We start from the raw sequence: 25,685 nt of genomic DNA, 5'->3' as shown, positions 1-25,685 counted from the left end.
GGAGAGGGTCACCAGGGAGATTGATCCCGCTGGCTCCTCCACAGGGACCGTGGCGTGGAGGGAAGAGAGGGAACCCTCTTTGGGGGCTACCGCAATCTCTTCATCTTCCAAGTTCAACGGACCCTTAGAAGGCAATCTCTGCATGTTGAAGGACATCAGAGATCCACAGAACGGATGAGGATGGTGCCGGACCACAATCAATCCGAGCATAGAGTTAAAAGAGAATTCGCATAATGTAAGGAACCTCAAAGGACTCGAAATATAGTAACTGAGTTCAGTTCTTTATTTCATAAACTTCAACGATCTCAATACACGGAATGCGAATTCTGACCCACCTGGGCTCAACGTGTCGCTTTTATGGACACGGCGGCCCCCTCCCCGAACTCCCAAGCACAATTCCCACGACAGAGCGAAAACAAGCTTCAAACACATATGATAAGCACAGCAAGGTTAAAGACAGTAACTATCCCGGGCACACCGCCCAGAGTGTGGAATGTGCCAAGGTCAGGATGGCTGAGCCGAAACTCACATCAACCACCATCCTTACAGCTGGCTTGCAAGCCCGAAAAGTCCTCTGAAGGTACCCAGCCCTTCCTCCTTCCAATTTGAGCTTGTGAGCCTGCTGGAAGCTTGTCAGCCAAGGAAGCCACTCCATACACCTCCACCCCCACCCCCCCAGCTCAACCCACTGATGGCATATGTGGCCATTGTAACAAATGAGTCTGACACCCCTGCCACAAGGGAGGCTAATATTAATCCTTTTATAATATCCTGGGTGCCTGAAAATCCTTAGGGAATCATGGTTTGCATGAGCCCCATTCCCTTCAATCCATCAGCTATTCTAAGGATATACGGTAACTCAGTTTCAGATTTTGCTATCAGTCTGCAATACCAAGGACTCTTTCCTAAAGTTGGTCCAACTGAAAAACATGAGACTTATTTCTAAAAAGCTCAACTTGGGATTTTGTCCTTGACTTTCATGGCAGGAAGCTAATTCCAGGTGGGTCATCTGTAGCAGCCAAATGAAACAGGAGTTCAGTGGCACTTCAAGACCAACAAAATTCATTGCAGTGGGAAGGAATTTTGCAAATTTGAATGACCAAGAACTCTGGTCATTTTCCCCAGGTTCTCTCTTTAAATCCACCCCCTTTGGAGTAGATTTAAAGGGAGAATCTGGACTCCCTAGATTAAAAAAAAACATTGAAAGTATTGCTGAAGATTTTCACAACCAGATTCAATTGGCTGTTGTGGGTTTTACAGGCTGTGTGGCGGTGGTCTGGTAGATCTTGTTCCTAATGTTTCACCTGCATCTGTGGCTGGCATCTTCAGAGGTGTGTCACAGAGAGAAGTCTGTTATCAGAGAAGTCTGGACACAGTGTATAACAGATTTCTCTCTGTGATACACCTCTGAAGATACCAGCCACAGATGCAGGTGAAACATTAGGAACAAAATCTACCAAGCCATGGCCATGCAGTCCGGAAAACCCACAACAGCCAACATTGAAAATGATGCCGGGGGGGGGGGGGATCTACCCTGAAACAGCATCACTTTCAATGTTGTTTAAACTAGGGAGCCCTGGGTATGTTCAGATTTGTGTGCTGGGGCAGGTTCTGTAATGTGATGGTGACTTTGAGATGACCTGGTGCAAAAAATGTTGTTTGGTCGTGGTCGGGGAAAATGGCCACCCATATTTGAGGGGGCACAAAACTCAGATTTTGCCCCAGGCTCCATTTTTTTCTAGGTACGCCTCTGTCCCAGGGTATTAAAAGAACTAGCAGAAGTAATCTCAGAACCACTTGCAACAATCTTTGAGAATACTTGGAGAACAGGAGAAGTCCAGTGGTGGGATTCAGCCGGTTCGCTGGATGAATCCCACCACCCACTCAGCTCTTCCTTCCCCTGCCTCCCCACCATCTGGCCGCTCTCCTGCCTGGTCCCCTCCGCAGCTGGGGCGCTCCTTTCCTCCAGAAGTCTCTGGGCTTTGCCTCCCTTTTCCCTCTCTGCCAACATAGCAGCAAAGTTGGATGAAGGAGTGGCTGCTGCCGCCTTGCCTGCCTTGCTGGCATGATGGGAGGGTAGCATTGGTGGAAGCAGCCTGGCCCGGGTCACCTGCCCGGCTGGCCCACCACTCCTGCCCGGCCAGCCCCTTGCCCGGGGGGTCGAGCAGTAGGGTCGGCATGGCTGCAAGGTTGGTGGTACAGCGTGGGCGACTGCTGCTGGATGTGCTACTGGTCTTCTCGCATGGCGCCAAGTGCGAGCAGGCCTCCACCTCCCCTAAAGGCCACGCCTACCCAGAAAAGACCCCCCCTGGGCTACGGGCCAAGTTGCAGCTGCCTCCTTCCCTCACCTCCCCCAGATCCAACATTGAAAATGGGGGGCACAGCAACCAGGTAAGGGGGCGGGGGTGCAGTGTGTGAGCGGGGGGCGGCATGCTGTGGGGGGATGAATCAGTGGTTGATTTGTTAGAATCCCACCTCTGGAGAAGTCCCAGCAGACTGGAGGAGGGCTAATGTTGTCCCCATCTTCAAAAAGTGGAAAAAAGAGGACCCAAACAATTACCGCGCAGTCAACCTGACATCTATACCATGAAAGATTCTAGAGCAGATCATTGAACACACAGTCTGTAAGCACTTAGGAGGGAATGTTGTGATTACTAATGGTCAACATGGGTTTCTCAAAAACAAGTCTTGCCAGTCTAATTTTATCTCTTTTTTTCATAAAGTGACAAGTTTGGTAGATGAAGGGAATTCTGTGGATATAGCTTACCTTTATTTCAGTAAGCCTTTGACATGGTCCCCAGTGATACTCTTGCAAAAAGGCTAGTAAATGTGGGCTAGACCAGGGGTAGGGAACCTGCGGCTCGAGAGCTGCATGCGGCTCTTCTGCCCTTGCACTGTGGCTCCACGAACTGAGCCGCTGGCCCCATCCTTGCCCACCCTGCAGGCAGCAGGGCGGGCGCACCAACTGCCCACGGTCGGCTGGGCCGCACTGCGGGCTTCCCCTCTCACCCGCCCTGTTGGGGCGGGACGGGCACTTTCCCAACGGCCGGCAAGGCCGAGCCGCCAGCTTCATCCTTGTCCGCCCTGCAGGCAGCAGGGCGGGCGCATCCATGCGCTTCTCAGAATGAGCGGAGTAAAAGGTAAAAAACCCCAATATGTATAGTGTTATCTTTATTTTAAATGTCAAAGGTTTTGCGGCTCCAAGTGTTTTCTTTTCCCGTGGAAAACGGGTCTAAATGGCTCTTTCAGTGTTAAAGGTTATTTGCGGCTCCAAGTGTTTTCTTTTCCCGTGGAAAACGGGTCTAAATGGCTCTTTCAGTGTTAAAGGTTATTTGCGGCTCCAAGTGTTTTCTTTTCCCGTGGAAAACAGGTCTAAATGGCTCTTTCAGTGTTAAAGGTTCCCTACCCCTGGTTTAGCAGTTACACTCACACTTCATTGGCCAGTTTAAACTTTTCCCTAGGGACTGTCCCGTCAAAAGCGGGACGCTCGTCACACTACCCTTGCGGTTCGGGAAATCCAAGTTATTTGCTTGGGTTCTTCTTAGTATTTGAGGTGAGCCACAGTTTTGGAAATTGTAAGATTTAACTAGAGTCTAGTTGTGAAAGGTTTTGATAGAGTTCATTAGAGTTCTTTAAATCAGCACTGCAGGGTTTCAGTATCCCACTTAATGGGATATCAGCAGATTAAATAACAGTGAAGGTTTTGTGTTTGCAAATAGTAAAATAGTCCACAAATATCCTTTTTTTATTCAGTCCCACCTTTGCCACAGGTGAAGGTGGGCTGACGTAGACACTGGCTGATTTTGCACAGTGAAATTGCTCCTCTGTTGGCACAGGGAATGCCCCAATGCAATTGGGAGTTCTGCACAGCTCCCAGTGCTGCTGCGTGGCTGCCATGTTTTTGCCCTGGAGCCACCCTGGGCACTGGCTTTGCTCCATGGATTTCCTGAACCGCAAGGGTAGTGTGACCAGACATCCCGCTTTTGACGGGACAGTTCCGATTTTCAACAATTTGTCCTGCGTCCCGCGGCGTTTTAAAAAAGTCCCGATTTTTGCCAGTTGGAAGGGCATGTGAATGAGGGAGCCACGTGATTTTTTTTGCCTCGTTACGCCCCTCCTCCTCAGCAGCAGTGTGGTTGCATGCTGGCGTGGCGCGTTGAAAGTTTCCCACCAAAGGACCAGCGTGGCGGCGGCGGCGCCACCCACTTCCCTCTGAAACAGTGAAACAAACTCTGGCGCGTGTGTGAAACGCTGCCGGCCAGGGCAAAGAGGCGAAGCCAACTGCAGCCGCGTGTGGCTGGCAGGCAGGCAGGCGCTGGGGAGGAGGAACTCCGGGTGCGGGTGGTTGTCACCGAGTGGCTCCAGTGGTGGTGGCGTGACCGCGACCAACCGGCAACCCTGCAAGCCCTGCTGCGGAATCTGACTGGCTGGCAAGCAAGGTAAACCGAGCTCCGTCTCTGGTTGCCCCCATTCTTTCAGAGGGGGAAAAAACAGCAAAAATGTGGGAACTGGGAAGGGAGACGGTCGGGCAAGGGTAACTTTCTTTTCTTCCAGTCTTGCAATGTGTGGAAATCTTAAAAAAAACACCTGCTCATTGGTTTGTTCGGCAGGTGCGGGGGAGAGAGAGGAGGAACTCCGGGTGTGGCTGGTGGTCACCGGGCAGCTTGGGATCACTTTTCTTCCAGTCTTGCAGATCTTGCAATGTGTGGAGATCTTGATCCCCCCCAGCTCATTGGTTTGTTCCTCCCCCACCCAATCAGAGGCCAATAGGCTCTTTAAACGAAGGTCTTGGGAGGGGGCCATTCCCTAGAGAGGAGGAAGGGAGCTGGCAAGTTGCTGGCTTGGGGCATTGAGTGCAATGCCTTGACTGGGGGGGGGGCAGATGGCGGCAGGTGGGTGCAAGCTGGGTGCAGAACCAGCAGATTTCAACAAGGAGGGGGAGGAAGAGTAAATGGGAGGGGGGGACGATTTGGAAATTTCTGTTGTGGCAGACAAATATGTTCTGGGGTGTGGAAGAGGAGGCAGACAGCCATGTTCTCATACACTGTTTGTTGGTGGGCCTTTGTAAAGGAGGGACTAGTTCTTGCAATGCATATTTGATATGTGTTTGAATGGATTCTTACATTGCAGCTTGTATGGATCATCACAAATACAACCTTGAGCATCATTTTTGGTGGGGGAGGGAGTCACAGATTGAATTGGTTTGGACTGTTAGTGGATGACACAAACAAAAAACTTTTATTAAATCAGATTTTAAAAATGAAATGCTTTTTAATGGAAACCTCTACCTATTGATAATTTGAATAGTTTTCTGTTCAAGAGACATTATAGTCTGATGGTTATTTATCATGAAATAAGGATTAGTTTTTAATTTATGTAGAATGAGACTGTATATTCATGCAATGCTTAAAAATTGGGTAGATGAATTCCATTAACCCATTCATAATGTTATGCTCTTCCAGAGATTTCTGTAACATTATTTTGGGCAGTTTTTCCATCCAGAAGATATTATTACAGACAGTTCTCAAAACTGTGAATTTGTGTCTACAGAGATAACATGCCTCTTCTTCACTGGAAAAATATTATAAAATAAGCATTGAGTTGAGAAAAAGACCTTAATCCCATTGTTCTGTTTGAAGAACAATTCTGGATCTATACACTGCCTTTCTCTCCTGTAAAGAGGCCCAAAGCGGCATACAAACTCCTTACCCTACCTCTCCCCACAACAGACATATTGTACGGTCTGTGGGACTGAGAGAGACTGGAAATTATTGAATTTTGAGTCCTGCCCCCTCTGCCTTTCATGGCATGTGCATTTTCTCTCTCTCTCCCCCAGCCCCTACCCAGTTTCTGATTCCCTTCTCTCCCTCCCTCTGGCTCTTTTGGACTTGACTCTGCCTCAGGCCTCTTCTGATTCCTGCCTCTCCCATTATCCCTACTCTGAGGCAGTTCAGCTGGTAGGGCACTGAGTCATTGGGTGTGCCCAGAGGATGTTTAGGATCCAGTGGCACGCAGGCAGCTGCACTGTTCCCCTCCCCCGCCTCTATTGTCTGAGCAGTCCGGTGGCGGCGACCGGGTGTGGGAAGGATGTGCAGCAGTAGGGCAGGAGACAGGTGGCAGTGCTGTCTGCCTGAGTCTTATGGCTGCAGCCAGTCCAGGCTGGTGCGGACATGAGCCCTGCAGTGCGGAGAGGGGCGATCTGAACAGGAGTTAGAGCAGGGCCAGACCAAATGATTTGGTGAGCCTTATATGGCCTGTGGATTGGACGTTTCCCACCCCTGGTAGAAAGGCTTCACTGATCGCAATGGCCCTGCAGGAGTCATGGGAGAGGGACGGGGTTTGAGATTATGAGAGTTTAGAAAGGGGCAATAGGGGGTTTCCAGGCAAAAGAACTAAGAACCCACTTGTGCCCCACGTACTACTGCCCATTTGGGTCCAGGATGGGAAAGAATGTCTCTGTTTATTATTATTGTTGTTGTTGTCACATTTAAAATGCTGAAAAAATTAAGATACCCACACTCCCAAATCAAACTCAAGTTAATTCATACCACAATGAATATCAACTTGTTGGGCCAGTATAGAACCATTAGTCATTTGTAACATTGATAGTGTCATCTGGATGGCCACCTAGGAGGAGCTGCTGTTGGTAAGCAGGTGGACAGACTCATTTGGAGTTACTTCTAAAAGGTGTCATAAAAATCCTTCAGAGTCTATCTGTATTCCTGCAGTTCCCCTTCACCTTCTGGTATGTTTGGTCCTATTTTGCAAGAAAGGAAAGGGGTGGTATTTGGGGACTCAATATTTTACAGGGTTTCTTTCTCTTGAAAAATGCCATCAATAAAAGGGATCCCCCAAAAAAGCAGATCCTGAAAAACTCCTCTTCTTCCTCCCTTTCTTTCTTACTTGGTACCTGCAGATGAATGCAGGAGCCAGCTAGTCTGAGCCTCACCCCTGAAGTAGATGTGGAATTTGAGAGTGGGGCCTGACAGGTCCTGCATTCAACTTCTGGCTCCGCCCTCAAACTCCATGCCAGGTCCACCGTTCAACTGCAAGGGATCTGGGGTGGGACCCTCAGTTCAACAGTAGTCAGTAGAACACTGGACTTGGCCTGGCTGGGCCCAACATTAGACTCTGCAGGAATGCTTCCGAACCCCACATGGTTTGGGAAACAGAAGGTTGAGAAGGTTCAGCTTTGGGTTTCCAGCTGCCTCCCATACTCACATGGAGTACAGAGGCATGCATATTTTTCAGGCCTGGGTTTAATAACCCAGAAAATTTTAACTCCCCCAAAAGCCAGTACAGAATTTCAAAACACAGCTTAAAGTGGCAACTGAAGAGGTCTTGACTGGCCCTTTATGGTGGTGATGCTCTTGGGGCTCTGAGTGCAGCTGAAAATCTGTGGAGGCTCTTTCCCAAGTTCCCCTGTTCTCTGCCCTGCAACCCAGATGGCTTCTCTCTCCCTCCTTTCCCTCAGAATTCTCTTTTTGTTCAGGACCTCCGACCCCCCAACAGCTCTCTCTCTGTAGGACTATCCAACCCCTCTACCAAACTTCACACGAAGGCCAAATCCCATAGGGTTACACTAGTTTACATTCAATTTTTATACAATTCCCCCCCCCCCCCTACTGAAGGCCTTAATTACATCCAGTCATGACAAAGGAGATAAACAGTTTTGAAGGGTGGGAGGGCATGCTTTGAAACAAAACAAACAAATCCTGTTTCCTTGTTTTGGGCCTTAGGCAGTCACGGCTCCTAAAAAAAGGAGACTTTGCAAAAAACATTTGGAACCCCTGAAGCTCTTCTGCAAGGAGGAAAAAGCCCTCATCTGTCTGGTCTGCTACAAATCCAAGGAGCACAGAGATCATGAGACCCTTCCTCTTGTGGCAGCCTCCCAAGAGTACAAGGTAGGAAACCAACAGGGGAAGAGCCAGGGACGTAGGTATAGATTTTTTATGGGGGGGTCGGAGGGCCACACCCCCACCAGCCCCTAGGGCATGGCCACACCTCCCCAAGCCCCTCCCCTGGCCTAACGCTTATAAAAGCAGCTCTCCAAGGCGGGGGACGGCAGACTCCCCTGCCCTGCCTCCCCACCAGCTGGGCTCCTAGCCAGCAGCCGGCAGCCGGCAGTTCCTTCTGCCATCCCCTCTGGGCAGAGACTTAGAGGGAAAATGGAACCCAACTAAAAATCCCACCCCCCCCCCCCCCCCCGGGCAGCCGCTGTGATGCTGGAATCCACCCCCAAACAGCATCACTTTCAAAGGTGTTTAAACTAGAGAGCCCAAATTCTCATTTTAAATCCACCTTGAAGGGAGAATCTGGAGTCCCCACTTAAACAACATTGAAAGTGATGCTGTTTTGGGGTGGATTATCCCCCACCCTGAAACAGCATCACTTTCAATGTGGTGTAGTGGTTAAGAGCAGGTGCATTCTAATCTGGAGGAACTGGGTTTGATTCCCTGCTCTGCTGCTTGAGCTGTGGAGGCTTATCTGGGGAATTCAGATTAGCCTGTGCACTCCAACACATGCCAGCTGGGTGACCTTGGGCTAGTCACAGAGCTCTCTCAGAGCTCTTTTCGGAGCTCTCTCAGCCCCACCCACCTCACTGGGTATTTGTTGTGAGGGGGGAAGGGCAAGGAGATTGTAAGCCCCTTTGAGTCTCCTACAGGAGAGAAAGGGGGGATATAAATCCAAACCCTTCTTTTTCTTCTAAACTAAGGACCTCAGATTCTCCCTTTAAATCCATGCTAAAGGGGGTGGATTTAAAAGGAGAATCGGGAAATTTGGGGGGTGCCTGCTGTCAGGGTGCAATTGTTAAGCTAGAAACACCAAACTTTCAGGGTATCTTTAGGAGATTCTCCTAATGATACCACTCGGGTTTTGTGAAGTTTGGTTCAGGGGGTCCAAAGTTATGGACCCTCAAAGGTGTAGCCCCCATCTTCTATTAGCTCCCATTGGAAACAATGGAGGATGGGGGCACCCCCTTTGGGAGTCCATAACTTTGCACCCCCTCAACCAAACCTCACCAAACCTGGGTAGTGTCATCAGAAGAGTCCCCCAAACAATCCCTGAAATTGTGGTGCTGCTAGCCTAAACAATAGGCCAAAAACAAAAAAAACCACTAAAATGTTTTAAAAACTCACAAATGGGGGGTGGTGGAGCTTTGGACATGAATGGGGTTTTTTGAACCCGAGACACACCCCCTTTACCTATGTCCTTGGGAAGAGCTGTGGATCTTTCACTTCTCAGTCTCTTCGTAGGGAAACTGCCTCTAGTTTCTGCCCCAGCAGCTTTTCTAAGAGGGTTTGTAAAGCGTGGAATGGAAGATATGCATTTCCTCTACCAAGCCAAATCTAATATCTCCTGCCTTGTATTCTCCACCTACATTCTAGACCCTTTTCCTATTTTAAAAAAATTGTCACTACTGGGTATTTTGCTGGAGAATATAGTGATATACTGAGAATAATGTTTTTTTAATGAGAAAACGTCCTGTGGTGGGCACATGGTGTCATGGCAGACAGGAGGGTGAAACACAATCTCCATGCCATAGCAGCATGGTCACTGTGAATATCTCTGCATTCTTGGGGGGCATCAGGGGAAAATTGGGCACTGTCCCCACAGGAAGCTACCTGTGCTCAGCTTTTGTGAAATGTTGTTGAAGATTCCATTAGAGATGTAGGGCAGGTACATCTAGTTTGACCCTTAATGCCATTTTTGCTTCTTACATGTTTTATAATGACTTCTGAAAAAGGAACCAACCTCAGTTTTGGGTCTCTCCTCTCCCAGGATCAGTTCTGCAACCATCTGGAAATTCTGAACAGGGAAAGAGAAAGAATTGTGGCGTGTAAAGCAAATGTAATGAAGGAAAGCCAAGACATGCTTGTAAGTGTTACTGAGGCTGGCAATAGATTTTACAACTAGTGTTTTTTGGGGGGTGGGCATAAATGTCATAAAATAGCAGAAAAGCTTGGAATGTCTGTGCACAGACTGTCAGTATTCAAGGAGACCAGACCACCAAAGGTAGACCTGACATTGCAATTCTAAGCAGAGTTACGCCCAAGCATTGGCTTACGGATTCCGTGGAACTGGACACTCTGGGTGCCCCTGGTATCCTAGGTGGTTCCCAAGTGCTGCCTAATGGATGAGCTGCCCCTGCTTGTTTATCCAGATCTTGACTCCTCCCCACCCCCATCCCTTTTTGTTCTTGGGTGATTTTGTTTGTGGCACAATCAGTTGACTGTCCGAGGTGCTCTCTGCTCCGGGATGAGACCTGAGCAGGTGAATTTATGTTTTAATTTCCCATTTGTATGCTTACATTAACACTGAGGGCCAGGAAAAGACTCTGTAAATAGGTGAGGCTGCCCCACCCCCCAAAGAAGTAAGTGTGTGTGTGTGTGTGTGTGTGTGTGTGTGTGTGTGTGTGTGTGTGTGTGTGTGTGTGTGTGTCATTAAATCACTTCTGACGCATGGTGACCCTATTGTTAACAGTCTTTCTCTGTAGACTGTAGACTGAGGGCCATGGCTTCCTTTTTAGAGTCAATCCACCATGTTGGGTCTTCCTTTTTTCCTTCTGACTTCCACCTTTCCTAACATTATTGTCTTTTCCAGTGACTCTTGTCTTCTCATTATGTGACCAAAGTTTAATCATTTTACCTTCTAGAAATAATTCTTTTCTTCATTGTCCACCTTAAAGTTGAATAATTCTCCAGTAGTCATTATTTTTGTCTTCTCAATGTTCAGCTGTAGTTCTGCTTTGGCACTTTCTCCTTTAACTTATAGTGGAGAGTTTTTCGCTGGGGTATTAGGTAGGGAGGGACGATAGGGATATAGGAGCGCCATCTATGGGGCTGGGAATCCTGGTAGTGATTGGACGGGGCATATATGATGGTAGGCGGCGGCCATATGAGAGAAGTCGGACAAGATGCTCGATCATCTTCTGACCTCCGACCTATCCTGAGGAACGAAGATGGCTGGGTTCCGAGGCACTCTGCTTTGTCCTTGGTGTTGATAAATGCCAGGTCCATCAATAATAAGACTGCAGTTCTCCGAGATTTTCTCAGAGATCAGCAGATTGACCTGGCTTGTATCACCGAAACCTGGGTACAAGAAGGTGAGACCGTCGCCCTGAGCGAGGTCACACCGCCAGGTTTCGCATGTCTCCACCGAGCACAAACACAGGGCTGGGGTGGTGGTGTGGCAATGTTCATCCGTGATTCTATCCCTTTTAGGGCTACCCCAGTCCCAGAGATCACTGGTATGGAGTGTGTCGGCCTGGAGTGGTTGGCATCGGAGAGGTTGACTGTCCTCCTGGTCCTTCCAGGAGGGGGATGAAACCCCAGTGTGTTTCCCAATCCCGGCTATGTTTGAGAATAAGATTCTGAAAGAATGGCGTAATCCTGCAGTCAGCAAGGGATTCCCAGCCATATTTAAAAAGTTATATATGGTACCAGAATTTTTTAGCAAAAGAGTTGGTGTACCACTGGTGGATTCTCCAGTTACCGGGCTGCAGTCCACTGGGTTAGTCAGTAAGGATGGCGAGGGTGCCTCCAAAGACCCACTAGATAAAAGAACAGAAGTGGCTCTGAAGCGAGCACATGAGGCTGCCTCAGTGGCCATTAATGCCTTCATCTATCATAGCCAGGGCTGCCATGGTTTGGGTTAAACGTCTTTTGGAAATGGTGCCTCCAGGGGAGCCAGGTATTAGAGATGGCTTAAATAGGGTACTTTTAGGTGTCTCATTCCTAGCTGATTCCACTGGCGATGCCTTGGCAATGGTGAGTAGATCTATGGCTTCTTCCGTAGTAGCAAGAAGAAATGCCTGGTTGAGGGCCTGGATAGCAGATTTACATTCCAAGATGGTGGTAGCCGGGTATTCCTTCTATGGTGAGATGCTGTTCGGGAAGGAATTAGAGAGCATACTGATAGAGTCAAAGAACAAGACTTTACCCAATATTGTCAGATCTAATTCTTCATATCCTTTTAGTAGAACAACCTTTCGAACTCAGAGGGCCTTACCTAGGTTTTCTAGGGACAACAGGCGATCCTCCTGGCAACAACAGCAGCAGCAGTCCTTTCGGGGCAGAGGCTTCTTTTGTCCCTTTGGAAGATCAGGCAGATTCAACAAATCTGACAAACCAGCAAGGGCATGACTATGCGGACATTCCAATAGGAGGTCGCCTGGCCTTTTTTCCATCAGCCTGGCAGGGCAGACACGCGGATGTTTGGACTCAAGAGGTGATTGTCAACAGATACAGCATCGAATTCCTCCAGTTTCCCAGATCTCGATTTGTGCCTGAAGCCATCAGTCACAACAAGGACAAGATGATCAGACTGAACAAACCGATCCAGCATCTTCTTCGGATCAATGCGATAGAGCCGGTGCCGGTGATGGAGAAGTCATCAGGGACTTATTCGCACTTTTTCACTGTCCCAAAGAAGAATGGGGACTTGTGGCCCATTCTGAATCTGCAGTATGTCAACAAATTCGTCAGACTCCACAGGTTCAGGATGGAGACTCTCAAGACCATCACAGAGGCCTTACGTCCGGGTGATTTCCTTTCGTCATTGGATCTGAAGGAGGCCTATCTCCACATACCGATTCATCCAGCACACAGGAGATTTCTGAGATTTGCAGTTCTGTCGCATCATTTTCAGTATTGAGCTCTACCGTTTGGACTGGCCTCGGCACCTCGAGTTTTTTCAAAGATCCTCTTGGCTCCAGTCATTCTTCTGAGGCAACAGAGTGTGCACGTGCACCCATACTTAGACAACCTCCTGATTCGTTCTGCGTCCAAGAGCCAGGCCGCGCAAGACCTCCAATTAGTTGTTCAGGTGATGGAGAACCATGGATTTCAAATCAACCGCAAGAAGAGCTCCATGGTACTGAGTACCAGAATGGAACATCTGGGAGCTATAATAGATTCAACAAAGAACTCTCTATTTGTCACCAACGAGAAGTTAGTCAAGATCCAGAGAGCGTTGTTTGCTGTGCTACAGAGCGAGTGGCACCCTCTTCTGAAGTTGGCAAGTCTGTTGGGATCGTTCATATCCACCATGGAAATGATTCAATGGAGCAGACTGCACACCAGGCCGTTACAGCAGTTCCTGCACCCATATCAGAGAGACATCATGCTGCGGAGAGACCGCCCGGTTCATATGCCTCGAAGTCTCAGGGACAGTCTTTGGTGGTGGATGTCCAGGAGAAATCTCAGCCAAGGGAAGACATACCTGTTTCCTCATTGACCGCAGATCTTTTCAGATGCAAGTCTGCTGGGTTGGGGAGCGACCCTAGGAACGCAGTTAGCGCAGGGCACGTGGACGAAGGAGGAGGCCTGTCTTCCGATCAACATGTTAGAGATCAGGGCCATTCTTCTCGCCCTCCGGCATTTTCGGCATGCCATCTCAGGGCAGCATGTGTTAGTGAGAACGAACAATGTGGCTGCCAAGGTTTATATCAATCATCAGGGCGGATCCAGGTCCACGCGGTTGCATCGGGAGGTCCTTCACATTCTAACATGGGCAGAAAAGAATGTCTTATCAATCCAGGCAGAACACATTCAGGGCAAACTGAATGTTCAGGCCGATTGGCTGAGTCGACAGATGATCCAAGAGGCAGAGTGGGCCCTGAGCAAGCAAGTGTTTCGTGCAGTGTGCCTACAGTTCGGCGAACCTCAAATAGACCTCTTCGCCACAGCAGCCAACACACAACTGCCACCATTCGTGTCCCAATTCTACGACAGCAGGGCGATAGCCACAGATGCTCTGACAACTCCATGGCCAGACGTTCTTCTCTACGCCTTCCCGCGAACCCCGGTGTTACCCAGATTTCTGCGCAGGGTCATACTAGAAGAGGCCCAGGTAATTCTGATAGCACCTTACTGGCCCAGAAGGCCATGGTTTTCAGTCATTCAAGACCTTGAGGTGCAGCCTCCAGTCCATCTCCCTCTTCTTCCAGACCTGCTGATCCAGGGACTATGTCATCCTCGGCCACAGTGGTTTTAATTGACTGCGTGGTGATTGAAAGGGAGATGCTGAGACGCAGAGGATATTCAGAACAGGTTACTTCCACCTTATTGGCTTCTTGACGCCCTTCTACAGTACGCATTTATAATACATCCTGGAAAGCCTTCGTTAGATGGGGAAGAAGGAAAAGGATTGACCCCATTTCACCAACCGTGGCCAAGATTCTTGACTTTCTCCAGGATGGCTTTGAAGCAGGACTGCGCAGCTCCACTCTCAGACGTCAAGTGGCGGCCTTGTCTACCATCTGGAATTCCATTCGAGGATTGCCGGCTTCGCATCATCCAGATGTGATAAGGTTTCTCAAAGGAGTGCAGCAGGTACAGCCTCCAACTATGCATAGGTTTCCTTCTTGGAGACTGCACGTTGTTTTAAATGCCTTAACAAAATCGCCTTTTGAGCCAGTTCAATCTATCCATCTTCGCTGGCTGAAAGTACTGTTTCTAGTAGCCATAACATTGGCCAGGAGTGTCCGAGTTGAGGGTGTTATCCGTCAACCCTAATCTGTGTACCTTTCATCCGGACAGAGTAGTACTGCGAACCGATCCAACATTCAAGCCGAAGGTCAGCTCAGAGTTCCATCTACGGCAAGAAATTGTTTTGCCGACCTTCTGCCTGCGGCTGTCTCACCCAACGGAGCGACTCTGGCATCACTTAGATGTGAGATGGGCAGTTAAGGCTTTCATCGTCCGTACACAGGACATACGGCAATGTGACAGTCTCTTCGTCAATGTAGCACAACCGAATTTAGGACACAGAATGTCAACATCAGCCATTTCCTCGTCCATCAAGGCATGCATAATTGAAGCCTACAAGTCCAGTAACTTACCAGTGCCAGAGGGCATCTCAGCTCATTCTACTCGATGTGCGGCCACAAATGCAGCATTTAGGAACAGGGTGTCAGTAGAGGACATCTGTAGGGCCGCGATCTGGTCCTCACAGCCATCTTTCGTTAGGCATTACAAGTTACATGCCTGGGCCGCAGCTGAGACAGTTTTCAGTAGACGAGTTATGGAGCACATTGTGGAGGACCTTGAATGACCCTCTCTAATGGGGTTACTGCTTTAGGAGACCCCAGCAAGATAGATTCTGCCTCCAGGAGAACGACCCATTGGATACTCACTGTGAAGGGGTCTTCTCCTGGGGGAAAGGAATCCATCTTGGCCCTCCCTTCTGGTCTACCTCCACTTGTGCTCCAGTACCTTCATGTTCAGATACTTGTTCAGGTTAAGAGGTTAGTACAGTTATATTGTTTGTTAAAGTGATGTTGTAGTCTGTTTCTGTGTGTGTTGGGCACCTTTTTTCGTTCTTGTTATAGCTCGGACAGTTGTATACTACCTAAAATGGAGTCTCACAGGAAGTAAGCTGAGTTAGAAGAAGAGTTTGGATTTATATCCCCCCTTTTTCTCCTGCAGGAGACGCCAAGGGGCTTACAATCTCCTTGCCCTTCCCCCCTCACAACAAACACCCTGTGAGGTAGGTGGGGCTGAGAGAGCTATCTGAGAAGCTGTGACTAGCCCAAGGTCACCCAGCTGGCGTGTGTGGGAGTGTACAGACAAATCTGAATTCCCTGGATAAGCCTCCACAGCTCAGGCAGCAGAGCTGGGAATCAAACCCAGTTCCTCCAGATTAGATACACGAGCTCTTAACCTCCTACACCACTGTAGAAAAACCTACATCCTGCCTCCCACAGATGGGGTAAGAAATAACCCAGCAAGATGGATTCCTTTCCCCCAGGAGAAGACCCCTTCACGGTGAGTATCCAATGGGTCATTCCACTGGACTTTTGGGGAGACCAGCCGCTGATGTGCGTCCCCTCCCCTCCCCTTTTCTATAACATCAGGGGACCCTGTCACCCTCCCCTCGGGGGGGGGGGTGTTGTAAGCTGCTGGATGCCATCTGTTGTGTTTTTTGCAAGTTGTTTTAGAATGCTGTATTTTAACAGGGAGTTGTTTTAACATGTATAGAGCCTATTTATTTATTTATTTGATTGATTGGTTGGTTGGTTTATTGTGCTCTACTTATATATCTATGTTGTGCACCACCCTGAGCCCTCCAGGGGAGGGCAACATAAAAGCTTAATAAATAATAACAATAACAATAACAACAACAACCTTAGTCATTTGAAAGTCTTCGTTATTTTTTGTGAATAATGTGGTATCATCAGCATATCTCAAATTGTTCCTCCCCCGACAATTTTCACTCTATCTTCATCAAACTCAAATCTAGCTTTCCTTATATGTTCTGCAAACAGATTGAAGAGTCTAACACAGACCTGGGCATTATACGGCCTGCGGGCCACATGCGGCCCGCCGGATGACCCTGACTGGCCCCCCTGCCGTGCTGGGGAGCGAGGTGTCTTTGAAAGCCCCGCAGAAGCTGGTTGCCTTGTGCCTTGCAGGGCTCCAGCGCCTCGCTCACAGGCTGGGGAGCGACGGAAAGCCCCGCGAGAAGCTGGTTGCCTTGGCTGCCGGCTTCTGCAGGGTCAAAAAAGCTACCTCGCCTTTGGCCCGGCCCTCCACAATATTTTCTGTTTCTTATGCAGCCCCATGGAAAAAATAATTGCCCACCCCTGGTCTAACACCTTTACCAATTCTAAGTCATTCTGTTTCTGAACCACCTGGAGTTTGCAGAGCAGGCCCAAGGGTAGCCCTGCAAAAAGCAAGTTACAGTAGTCCAGTCTAGAGATGTCTGTTGCATGGATCACTATGGACAGATCAGACTGGAAAAGATAGGGGGCCAACTGCTTCACCATGAAAATACTATGTACCACCGGGACCTCCATTGCCAAAGCGGAGTCCAGGAGCACACCTAAGTTCTTGATGATCAGTGCAGCAATCAACTGCATACCATCAAGAGCTGGCAGTTTGCAGACTTCATCTAATCCTCTCCAGCCCAGCCACATGTCCTCCATCTTAGTTGAATTTAACTTCAATGAACTCTCTTTTATCCATTTCACAGATTGAAAACAATTGGCTAGAGCATCTGGGGCAGTATCTGGCCAGCCATCGTCAGATATTTCTGGGTATCATCTGCATATTGATGACAGCCCAGTCCAAACCTCCAGATCAACCCAGTGACAGGGCACATATAGATATTAAATAAAATTGGTTAATTGCCTCTTGTGGAACTCTGCACCCCGAATGGTGGGCAGATGTTCTTTCTCTGATCGCTCCCCTCTGTCCTCAACTATGGAGAAATAAGTACAGCCAATGCAAGACTGACCCTGTTATCCCCTCCCCCCAACCCTTTGGGACTGATGGAAACCCAAAAAGCCAGAAGGGGTGAGCTTCTTCAAGGTAACAGTTTCACCCTCTTTCACCCAGATTTCAGTCATGCATGCCAGGTTCACCTTCTGCCTTGCAAAGAAGTCCCTCAGAGTTTTAGACTTATTTTTGATGGACCTGACATTTCACATCAGTGTTGGAGAAGGGTTAATTTGCTTATCATCCCCATTAGAATGATTCTGGCTGGGATGGAGATTGGACTGAGCATGACCATATCTCTGTACTCTTCTCCTATTATATTTTCTCCCACCACCATAGCTCCCATGACCAAGGATGAGTGGTTTAAAGAAAGAGAGAGAGAGAAGAAAAACACCAGAGGCGTATCTAGGCAAACTGGAGGCCGGGGACAAAACCTGAATTGGCACCCCCCCCCATGGGTGGCCACCCTCCCCCACCACGACCGAACAATGATTTTTTGCACCAGCTCACAAAACACCTCCCACCCTCAGCAAAACATACATGGCTCTCTCCCCACCAACTCTCTTTCCTAATTTTGTCCTCACACCAACCCTATGAGGTAGGTTGTTAGCCTGAGAAACAGCTCCAAGCCAGTGAAAGTGGGTATTAAGCATGTAAATCTCTCACAAATCATCCTCAGCAAAACATTTACCAAACAAATGTCAGCATCATCTCTCACGAAACACCTCCAGTGGAATCCACCCCAAAACAGCATCACTTTCAATGGTGTTTAAACTAGGGAGCCCAAATTCTTCTTTTAAATCCACCTTAAAGGGAGAATCTGGGGTCCCCAGTAAAAACAACATTGAAAGTGATGCTGTTTTGGGGTGGATTCTTCCCCACCCTGAAACAGCACCACTTTTAATGTTTAAACTGGGGACCTCACATTTTTTCCTTTAAGTCCATGCCGAAGGGGGTGGATTTAAAAGGAGAATCTGGGGAAATTTGGAGGGTACCTACTGTCAGTTAAGCTAGCAGCACCAAACTTTCAAGGCATCTTTAGGAGACTCTCCTGATGATACCACCCAGGTTTGGTGAAGTTTGGTTCAGGGGGTCCAAAGTTATGGACCCTCAAAGGACCCCATCTCCTATTAGCTCTCATTGGAAACAATAGGGGATGGGGCACCCATTTTGTAAGTCCATAACTTTGGAACCCCTGAACAAAACCTCACCAAACCTGGGTGGTATCATCAGGAGAGTCCCCCAAACAATCCCTGAATGTTTAGTGCTGCTAGCCTAAAGCTAGCGCCCCCTGCAGGCCAAAAACTGAAAAAACACTAAAAAATAAAAACCACACAAACAAACCTGAAAAATTTGCACCCTCCACTAGGGGGTACCCGGGAACATAGGGTACCCCATGTTCCCTAGGTAAATACGTCACTGAAAAACACAGCTATATTGCAAGGTTAGGGACAGCAGGCAGGTCTAGTTCTCACATGACCAAGACATAGCCAATCACGTTTTGCAAGGTGGGCTGTTGATGAGCACCCTTTGGGTTAGGTCGGTGAGCTGATTACAAATCCATGTAACAATAGCAATGTCCAACTCGTATTGTATTAGCCTTTTGCAAGAATATTATGCGGGACCTTGTCAAAGATGTTACTGAAATCAAGGCATGCTACATCCACAGCATTCCCTTCATCTGCCAAGCTTGTCACTCTGTTACAAAAAGAAATAAGATCAGTCTAGCATGACTTGTGTTTGAGAAACCCATGTTTATTTTTAATGATCACTGAATTCCCTTCTAAGAGCTTACATGATCTGCTCTAGAATCTTTTTGGGTATTGATGTAAGGTGGACTAGTCGATAATTGTTTAGGACTTTATTCCCTTTTTGAAGATGAGGACAACATTTTCCCTCCTACAGTCTCCTGGGACATCTCCCATTATCTAAGGAATTCTCAAAGATTTTTGCAAATGGTTCTGAGATTACTAGTTCTGCTACTTCTTTTAATACCCTGTGTGGCAGAACAGGTTTGCTTTGCCTGGCAGGCCCTATTCCGCTCCCAAGCCTCTTCCAGGGGTTGCAAACTTTTCCTGGGGAGGGCTAGCTTTCTGTCTGGGTAAACCACTGCCACCACCTGACCATTTGAGGAACTGCCCCCTAGGAAAGATCAGGGTTCCCCAACTTCCTTTCCAACCATGAGGCCTAACCTCAGTCTCCCTTGGTTCCCCTCCCCTGGGTTCCACAGGGCAGATTGGAGGTCCTGGAGGAAAAGCTGCTCGCTAGCTGCCAGCCTTTCTCCCCCCTCCTATTTAGACCATGGGGCATTCGTGGTACAGAAAATTGTTCTCCACATCTAGGGTTTAAAAGTATTTATTAAAAATAAAATGGCTAAAATGGCTAAAATGGCTATATTTTTAGCACTCCACCAGATTGAGCAAGGGTTTCCAAAACAAAGGAGATATAAACGCAAATCCCTTGCCCCTCTCCCTAAACATACCCTCGCAGTTGTTGAAAATAGGGTAGGTCCTTAAAGCTTAGAAGGTTACAATTCTCAAAGAGTTCTCATTACTTGGCAGGCTGAGTGAGCTCCCTGGATGAGCACATGGTTCAAAAACGGCTGCTCCCTTCACAGTCCCAGCAAGCGGTCTGCTCCCTTCAGTGACCCAGTGACCCAGAAAGAGAAAGAGAAGAGATCTCGCCCCTCTCTTCATAGAGTTTTATCAGTTCCTTGGCCCCACCCTTTTGACCTGTTAGGCTGGGTCAAGATATCTTTCCTCCTAGGTCAGGTAGCTCTTCCTGATGTTTCTCTGGAATTTCTAAGTCCTCCCAATCTATGATACCTGATTGGAGAAGGGGAGGAGAAAAGAAAAAAAGAAAAGGGGGGAGGGGGAGGAGCCATTTCTCCACACCCTAGGATGTAGTTCATCAGGCCTTGAATTCATTTAGAGTAGGCAGGTATTCCAGCAGTGGCGTTTCTGCCTATGGGCAAGGTGGGCAGTTGCTCAGGGTGTCACCTTGTGGCGGGCGCCAAAAATGCAGGTTTGTTTGTATGTTTTTTTGTATTTTCAATGTTTTTTCCATTTTTAGCCTGCAGGGGACACAGTTTTTAGGATAGCAGCACCAAAATGTCAGGGATGTTTCGAGAGACTCTCCTGATGATATCATCCAGGTTTGGTGAGGTTTGGTTTAGGGAGTCCAAAGTTATGGACTCCCAAAGGGAGTGCCCCATCCCCCATTGTTTCCAATGGGAGCTAATAGGAGAGGGGGCTACACCTTTGAGGATCCATAACTTTGGACCCCCTGAACCAGACTTCACCAAACCTGGGTGGTATCATCAGTAGGGTCTCACAAAGATACTCTGGAATTTTGGTGCTGCTATCTTAATAATTGCACCCCTGACAGCAGGCAACCCCTAAATTTCCCCAGATGCTCCTTTTAAATCCCCCCTTCCTACCAATGCTTTTTTTCATACTTTCTTTTATTCTCTCAAGGCCCAATAAAGGTGGTGGTGGTTCAAAATACACAGCAGCCAGGTACCACTGTTGGTGTTGGTCTATGTCACCATCGAGCCCCAGCCAGGGGCCTAGGATTTTGTGACGTTTCAGCGAAGGATGTTTGCGGTGCCCAGCAACGCGGCTTTTTTGAAGTTGACAGATGTTGATTTTGGCGATGTTAATTTGTTTCAAGTGCTGCCCCAGGTCTTTTGGGACAGCACCCAGCGTGCCGATTTATTTATTTATTTATTAAACTTTTATACCGCCCCATCCCCGAAGGGCTCTGGGCGGTGTACAACACATAGAAACAACAATATAAGATAGCTAAAACATTTAAAAGCAGCGATAAAAACCATGAAAACTAATTCTAATAATTAGAGCGGCGTCCAGCATTCTATTATTTAAAATTCCCTCCCCCCAAAGGGAGGAATGGCGAGTCTCATTGGGTGACAGATGGCCCAGATGGCAGGGGCCAAAGGAGGGAGGGCACCTCCAAAGGGCCGGCGGAACAGCTCCGTCTTACAGGCCCTGCGGAACTCGCCAAGGTCCCACAGGGCCCGGACAGTTGGAGGGAGAGCGATGACCACTGGCACCACTGCTGCTGGTTTATGCCAAAGACGCTGGATCTCGATCTTTAGATCCAGGTATTTTGCGATCTTTTCATGTTGTTTTTTGTTGACCCTGTTGTCGTTGGGTTTCGCGATATCAATTATCCACGCCTTTTCTGGTTCAACGATGACAATGTCGGGTGTGTTGTGCTGCAGGACTTTGTCTGTTTGTGTATGAAAGCCCCACAGTATCTTGGCTTACTGATTTCTGAGGACTTTTTCAGTTTGCTGTTCCCACCAGTTGTTAAAGGCGGGCAAGTCATAATTAATTTTTGCAAATGTTCCAGTGGACCATTTTGGCCACACTGTTGTGGCAGAGTTTGTAGTCAGTCTGCACAATCTTTTTGCAGGAGCTGAGTATATGGTCCACAGTTTCATCAGCTTCTTGGCAGAGTCTGCATTTGGGATCAGTTGAAGTTTTGTCGATTTTAGCTTTAATTGCATTAGTTTTTATTGCCTGTTCTTGAGTGGCGAGAATTAGGCCTTCCATCTCTTTCTTTAGTGTCCCTGATGTTAACCATCCCCATGTTTTGGTGTCATCCACTTTTCCTTTGATCTTTTCCAAAAACTGGCCATGCAGTGCCTTGTTTTGCCAACTTTCTGTCCTTTCTTTCAACACTTTCTGATGATACTCTCTCTTTGTGATGTGAACTTGCAGCAGTTTTTTATTGTTCACATCTTTAAGTTCCCATTGTTCACTGCTTTTTATGTAGTCAGCAAGTGCATGCTTTTCTTCTTTGACAGTCTGTTTCACTTGTAAAAGTCCTCTGCCACCGGATTTGCGTGGCAGGTACAGCTGGTCAGTATCACTACCAGATGTAGTGCACAGTGAATCGTCAGGAGCTTCCTCGTTTTTCAATCCAATTCATCCAAATCAGCCAGAGTCCAGTTTACAATGCCAGCCATGTATCTGATGACTGGAATCGCCCATATATTTATCGCCTTTATTGTGTTTCCACCATTCAGTTTAGTCTTCAGTATTTTCCTCACTCTTTGCTTGTATTCTCTACCAACAACTGTTTTCACTTGGGAGTGTTAGATGGTGTCCAACTCCAAGATGCCCAGGTATTTGTAGGCTTCCTGTTGGTTGTTTCTAATAGTCTGACCATTGGGCATTTCAATTCCTTGGCTTTCTTTGATTTTCCCTCTGCTGATTGTTACTGTTGCACATTTTTCTAGTCCAAACCCCATTGAAATATCTGAGCTGAAAATTCGGACTGTGTTAGTCAGCAATTGGATTTCAGCTTCCGATTTTCCATAAAGTTTCAAATCGTCCATGTACAACAGGTGTGAAATTTTCTGGGCATTCTTTGCCATCTGATATCCCAGATTCATTTTCCTTAGGATTGTTGTCAGTGGGATCATTGCAATGACAAATAGTAGGGGTGACAGTGAGTCCCTCTGAAAGATGCCTCTCTTGATGTTGACCATATTTTTCCATATTTTTCTTTTCCAACTAACAGTTCTGTCTTCCAGTTTTTCATTGCATTTTTAGTGAACATTCTGATGTTTTTGCCCACACCAATGGTTTTTAAGCATTTCATGATCCAACAGTGGGGCAATGAGTTGAACACCTTTTTTGTAGTCAATCCACAACATGTATAGATTTGTCTTCCGATTTTGACAGTCCTCCAAAATCATTTTGTCAATGAGGAGTTGATCTTTTGCTCCCCTGCTTTTTCTCTTGTTGCCCTTTTGCTCAACTGGCAGTATGTTGTTCAGTTCCAAGAAGTCCATGATCTTTTCAGCTATTATGCCAGCGAGCAGTTTGAATGTAGTCGGCAAACATGTTATTGGCCTATAGTTTGATGGAGCTGTGCCTTTCTTTGGATCTTTCTGCAGTAGGTACGTTGTGCCAATTGTTAGCCAGTCCTCAATTTCGCCTCGCTGCAGTTCTCCATTGAAACGTTCAGCCATGACCGGATGCAAATCCGTTAGGTACTTCAACCAAAAGCCGTGCAATTGGTCGTTTCCGGGAGATGTCCAATTTTTGATCCACTTTACTCTATTTCTAACCATATCAGTTGTTATCACCAGTTTGTCCATTTCATATTCACTCATCTCCTCTTCAAATTGTTTTATCCAGCTTGCGTTTTGGTTGAATCCTTTTTCATTTTCCCACAAATCCTTCCAGAATGACGTTGTTTCAGCTTTTTGTGGTTTGGCGAAGTTGTCTTTTCCACCGCAATTGATGTTTTGGTAGAATCTTCGCAGATCAGATTGAAACAGTTGATTTTGTTTGTTTTGGATTACTCTTGCTCCATATCTTTCCATTTTTCTAGCCACTGTTATTTGCTGTTTCACAATCTCCAATGCTTTATCCACTTTTCTGTTGTTTAGCCAGTATTTCTTGATCAAGTATTTTTTTATCTCCCCATTTTTCAGTTTTTGTTCTTTCATGTTCTTCAAGTTACTGGCATCTGTAAGTTTTTTATTTTCAATTTCAGTCTAATTTTCCATTTGGGCGTAGAACTCTGTTTCATTTTGACTCTGATTTTGAACCCCAATTCTGTTGTTACTATGACCGCTGCGCTATACATTAGCTGGTTGCACTCTTTCAGTTATGTTATCCTGATTGTAGCCAGCACTTTATTGACATCCTTCATAAGGTGAGCCAGTTGTTAAACAATGAAAGTGATGCTGTTTCAGGGTGGGGGAGAATCCACCCCAAAATAACATCACTTTCAATGTTGTTTAAACTGGGGACCCCAGATTCTCCCTTTAAGATGGATTTAAAAGGAGAATCTGGGCTCCCTAGTTTAAATACCATTGAAAATGATGCTGTTTGGGGATGGATTCCAGCATCCCTTGTTTAAACTGGGGACTCCAGAGTCTCCCTTTAAGGTGGATTAAAAGGTGAATCTGGGCTTCCTAGTTTAAACACCATTGAAAATGATGCTGTTTGGGGGTGGATTCCAACATCACTTGTTTAAACTTGGGAGCCCAGATTCTCCTTTTAAATCCACCTTAAAGGGAGAATTTGGAGTCCCCCATTTAAATAATATTGAAAGTGATGCTGTTTCCCCCAATTGGGGGGACTGGATACCACACCAGAAAATGTTTTCATAGCAGTAATAAAACATTTTGAAAGCATTTTGAAAATGTTTTCAAAAAATATCTCTGCTGTGTGGCATGGCCCATTGCTGTGTTCAGATTTGTGAGTAGGGACATGTTCTATAATGTGATGGTGACTTTGAAATGACCTGGTGGGAAAAATCATTGTTTGGTCACAATGGGGGAGGGTGGCCGCTCATGCGGGGGGGGGGGGCATCAAACTCAGGTTTTGCCCAGGGCTCCAGTTTGCCTAGGTACACCACTGTATTCCAGTATTATCTCTTTATTCTGTGCTGGATTTTCCCTACTGCATCATCTGCTCCATCTTCCCCTGGTTGAGCCCTGTTCTTCCTTTGGTTGTGGACATAACCAAATAAGCCTTTTTATGGTTTTTAACTTCTCTAGCAAGCCTGAGCTCATGCTGCACTTTAGCTTTTCTGACTTTCTCCCAACACTTACTGGCTATTTGTATGAATTTCTTTTTGGGGATTTCCCCCTTTTTCCATTTCTTGTACAAAATCCTTTTAAAATCTTACCTTAGTTGAAAGTTCTATAGACATCCATCCTGGTTCATTTAGATACTTCCAATTTTTTTCTCCACATTGGAACTGTTTGAAATTGTGCCTTTAATATCTCACTTTTAAGAAACTCCCGTGATTGTGCACTCCCTTCTCTTTTAGTATTCTTAACCACGGGATCAGTTTTCTTAAAGTCCAGAATGCATGTCTGACTTTCACTGCAAAGACGTGTTTGTTATGCTGACCCAATTTCCTTCTCTTTGCATTTCAGAAACAAACAATAGGAGAGAAACAAAAGATGGTAACCATGTTCAGGCAACTACACTCATTTCTGGAAGAACGAGAGCAACTTTTGCTGGATCGTATAGAAGAGGTAGAGAAGGTGGTTGAAACAACCAGGGATCAGCACCTGGCTAAACTCTCTGAGACACTTTCCTCTGTGGACAGCCTCATCCAGGAGATGGAGGAGAAGTGTCAGAAGACAGTCATCGATCTTCTGCAGGTAAGAGTGTTATGGTTACAAGCAGGCTCCCCATTGGGAAAAGCTGCCTCCAAGCCCTTTCTGAGCTTCCTTCGCTTGGAAGAAAAGCAAATGAGCTGTTGTGACACAGCCCTACACTGACCCTTCTTTCCCTCTTTCAAGACCTCACCAGCCCTCCTCTCTCCCTCCCATGACACACCTGACCCAATCCCTCCAGTCTCAGACTTACCTGAAAAGATGACAGCCCCCTGCCACTCATAGGCATGTTGAGAGCACCAAGTGTGGCCCCAACTCCAAAACCAATTACTTAGTCAAAATCCAGG

The 25,685-nt window shown here is 47.2% G+C and overlaps 1 protein-coding gene across 1 annotated transcript in view; it reads left to right on the top strand.

Moving 5' to 3' along the window:
- The window catches only part of LOC125429973, a 96,288-nt gene that overhangs the window by 47,676 nt on the left and 22,927 nt on the right, over positions 1-25,685 (top strand). Inside the window, exons 21-29 of the mRNA XM_048491610.1 lie at positions 45-183; positions 2,014-2,391; positions 4,480-4,534; positions 4,611-4,735; positions 6,059-6,162; positions 7,034-7,184; positions 7,740-7,904; positions 9,784-9,879; positions 25,153-25,383. Coding sequence (XP_048347567.1) covers positions 45-183; positions 2,014-2,391; positions 4,480-4,534; positions 4,611-4,735; positions 6,059-6,162; positions 7,034-7,184; positions 7,740-7,904; positions 9,784-9,879; positions 25,153-25,383 — 1,444 coding nt within the window. The remainder of the gene's footprint in view (positions 1-44; positions 184-2,013; positions 2,392-4,479; positions 4,535-4,610; positions 4,736-6,058; positions 6,163-7,033; positions 7,185-7,739; positions 7,905-9,783; positions 9,880-25,152; positions 25,384-25,685) is intronic.

Source organism: Sphaerodactylus townsendi, linkage group LG03, assembly GCF_021028975.2.
Source record: "Sphaerodactylus townsendi isolate TG3544 linkage group LG03, MPM_Stown_v2.3, whole genome shotgun sequence".
Taxonomy (NCBI): domain Eukaryota; kingdom Metazoa; phylum Chordata; class Lepidosauria; order Squamata; family Sphaerodactylidae; genus Sphaerodactylus; species Sphaerodactylus townsendi.
The sequence above is the reverse complement of the archived record's forward strand: the minus strand, read 5'-3'. Positions and strand labels throughout refer to the sequence as shown.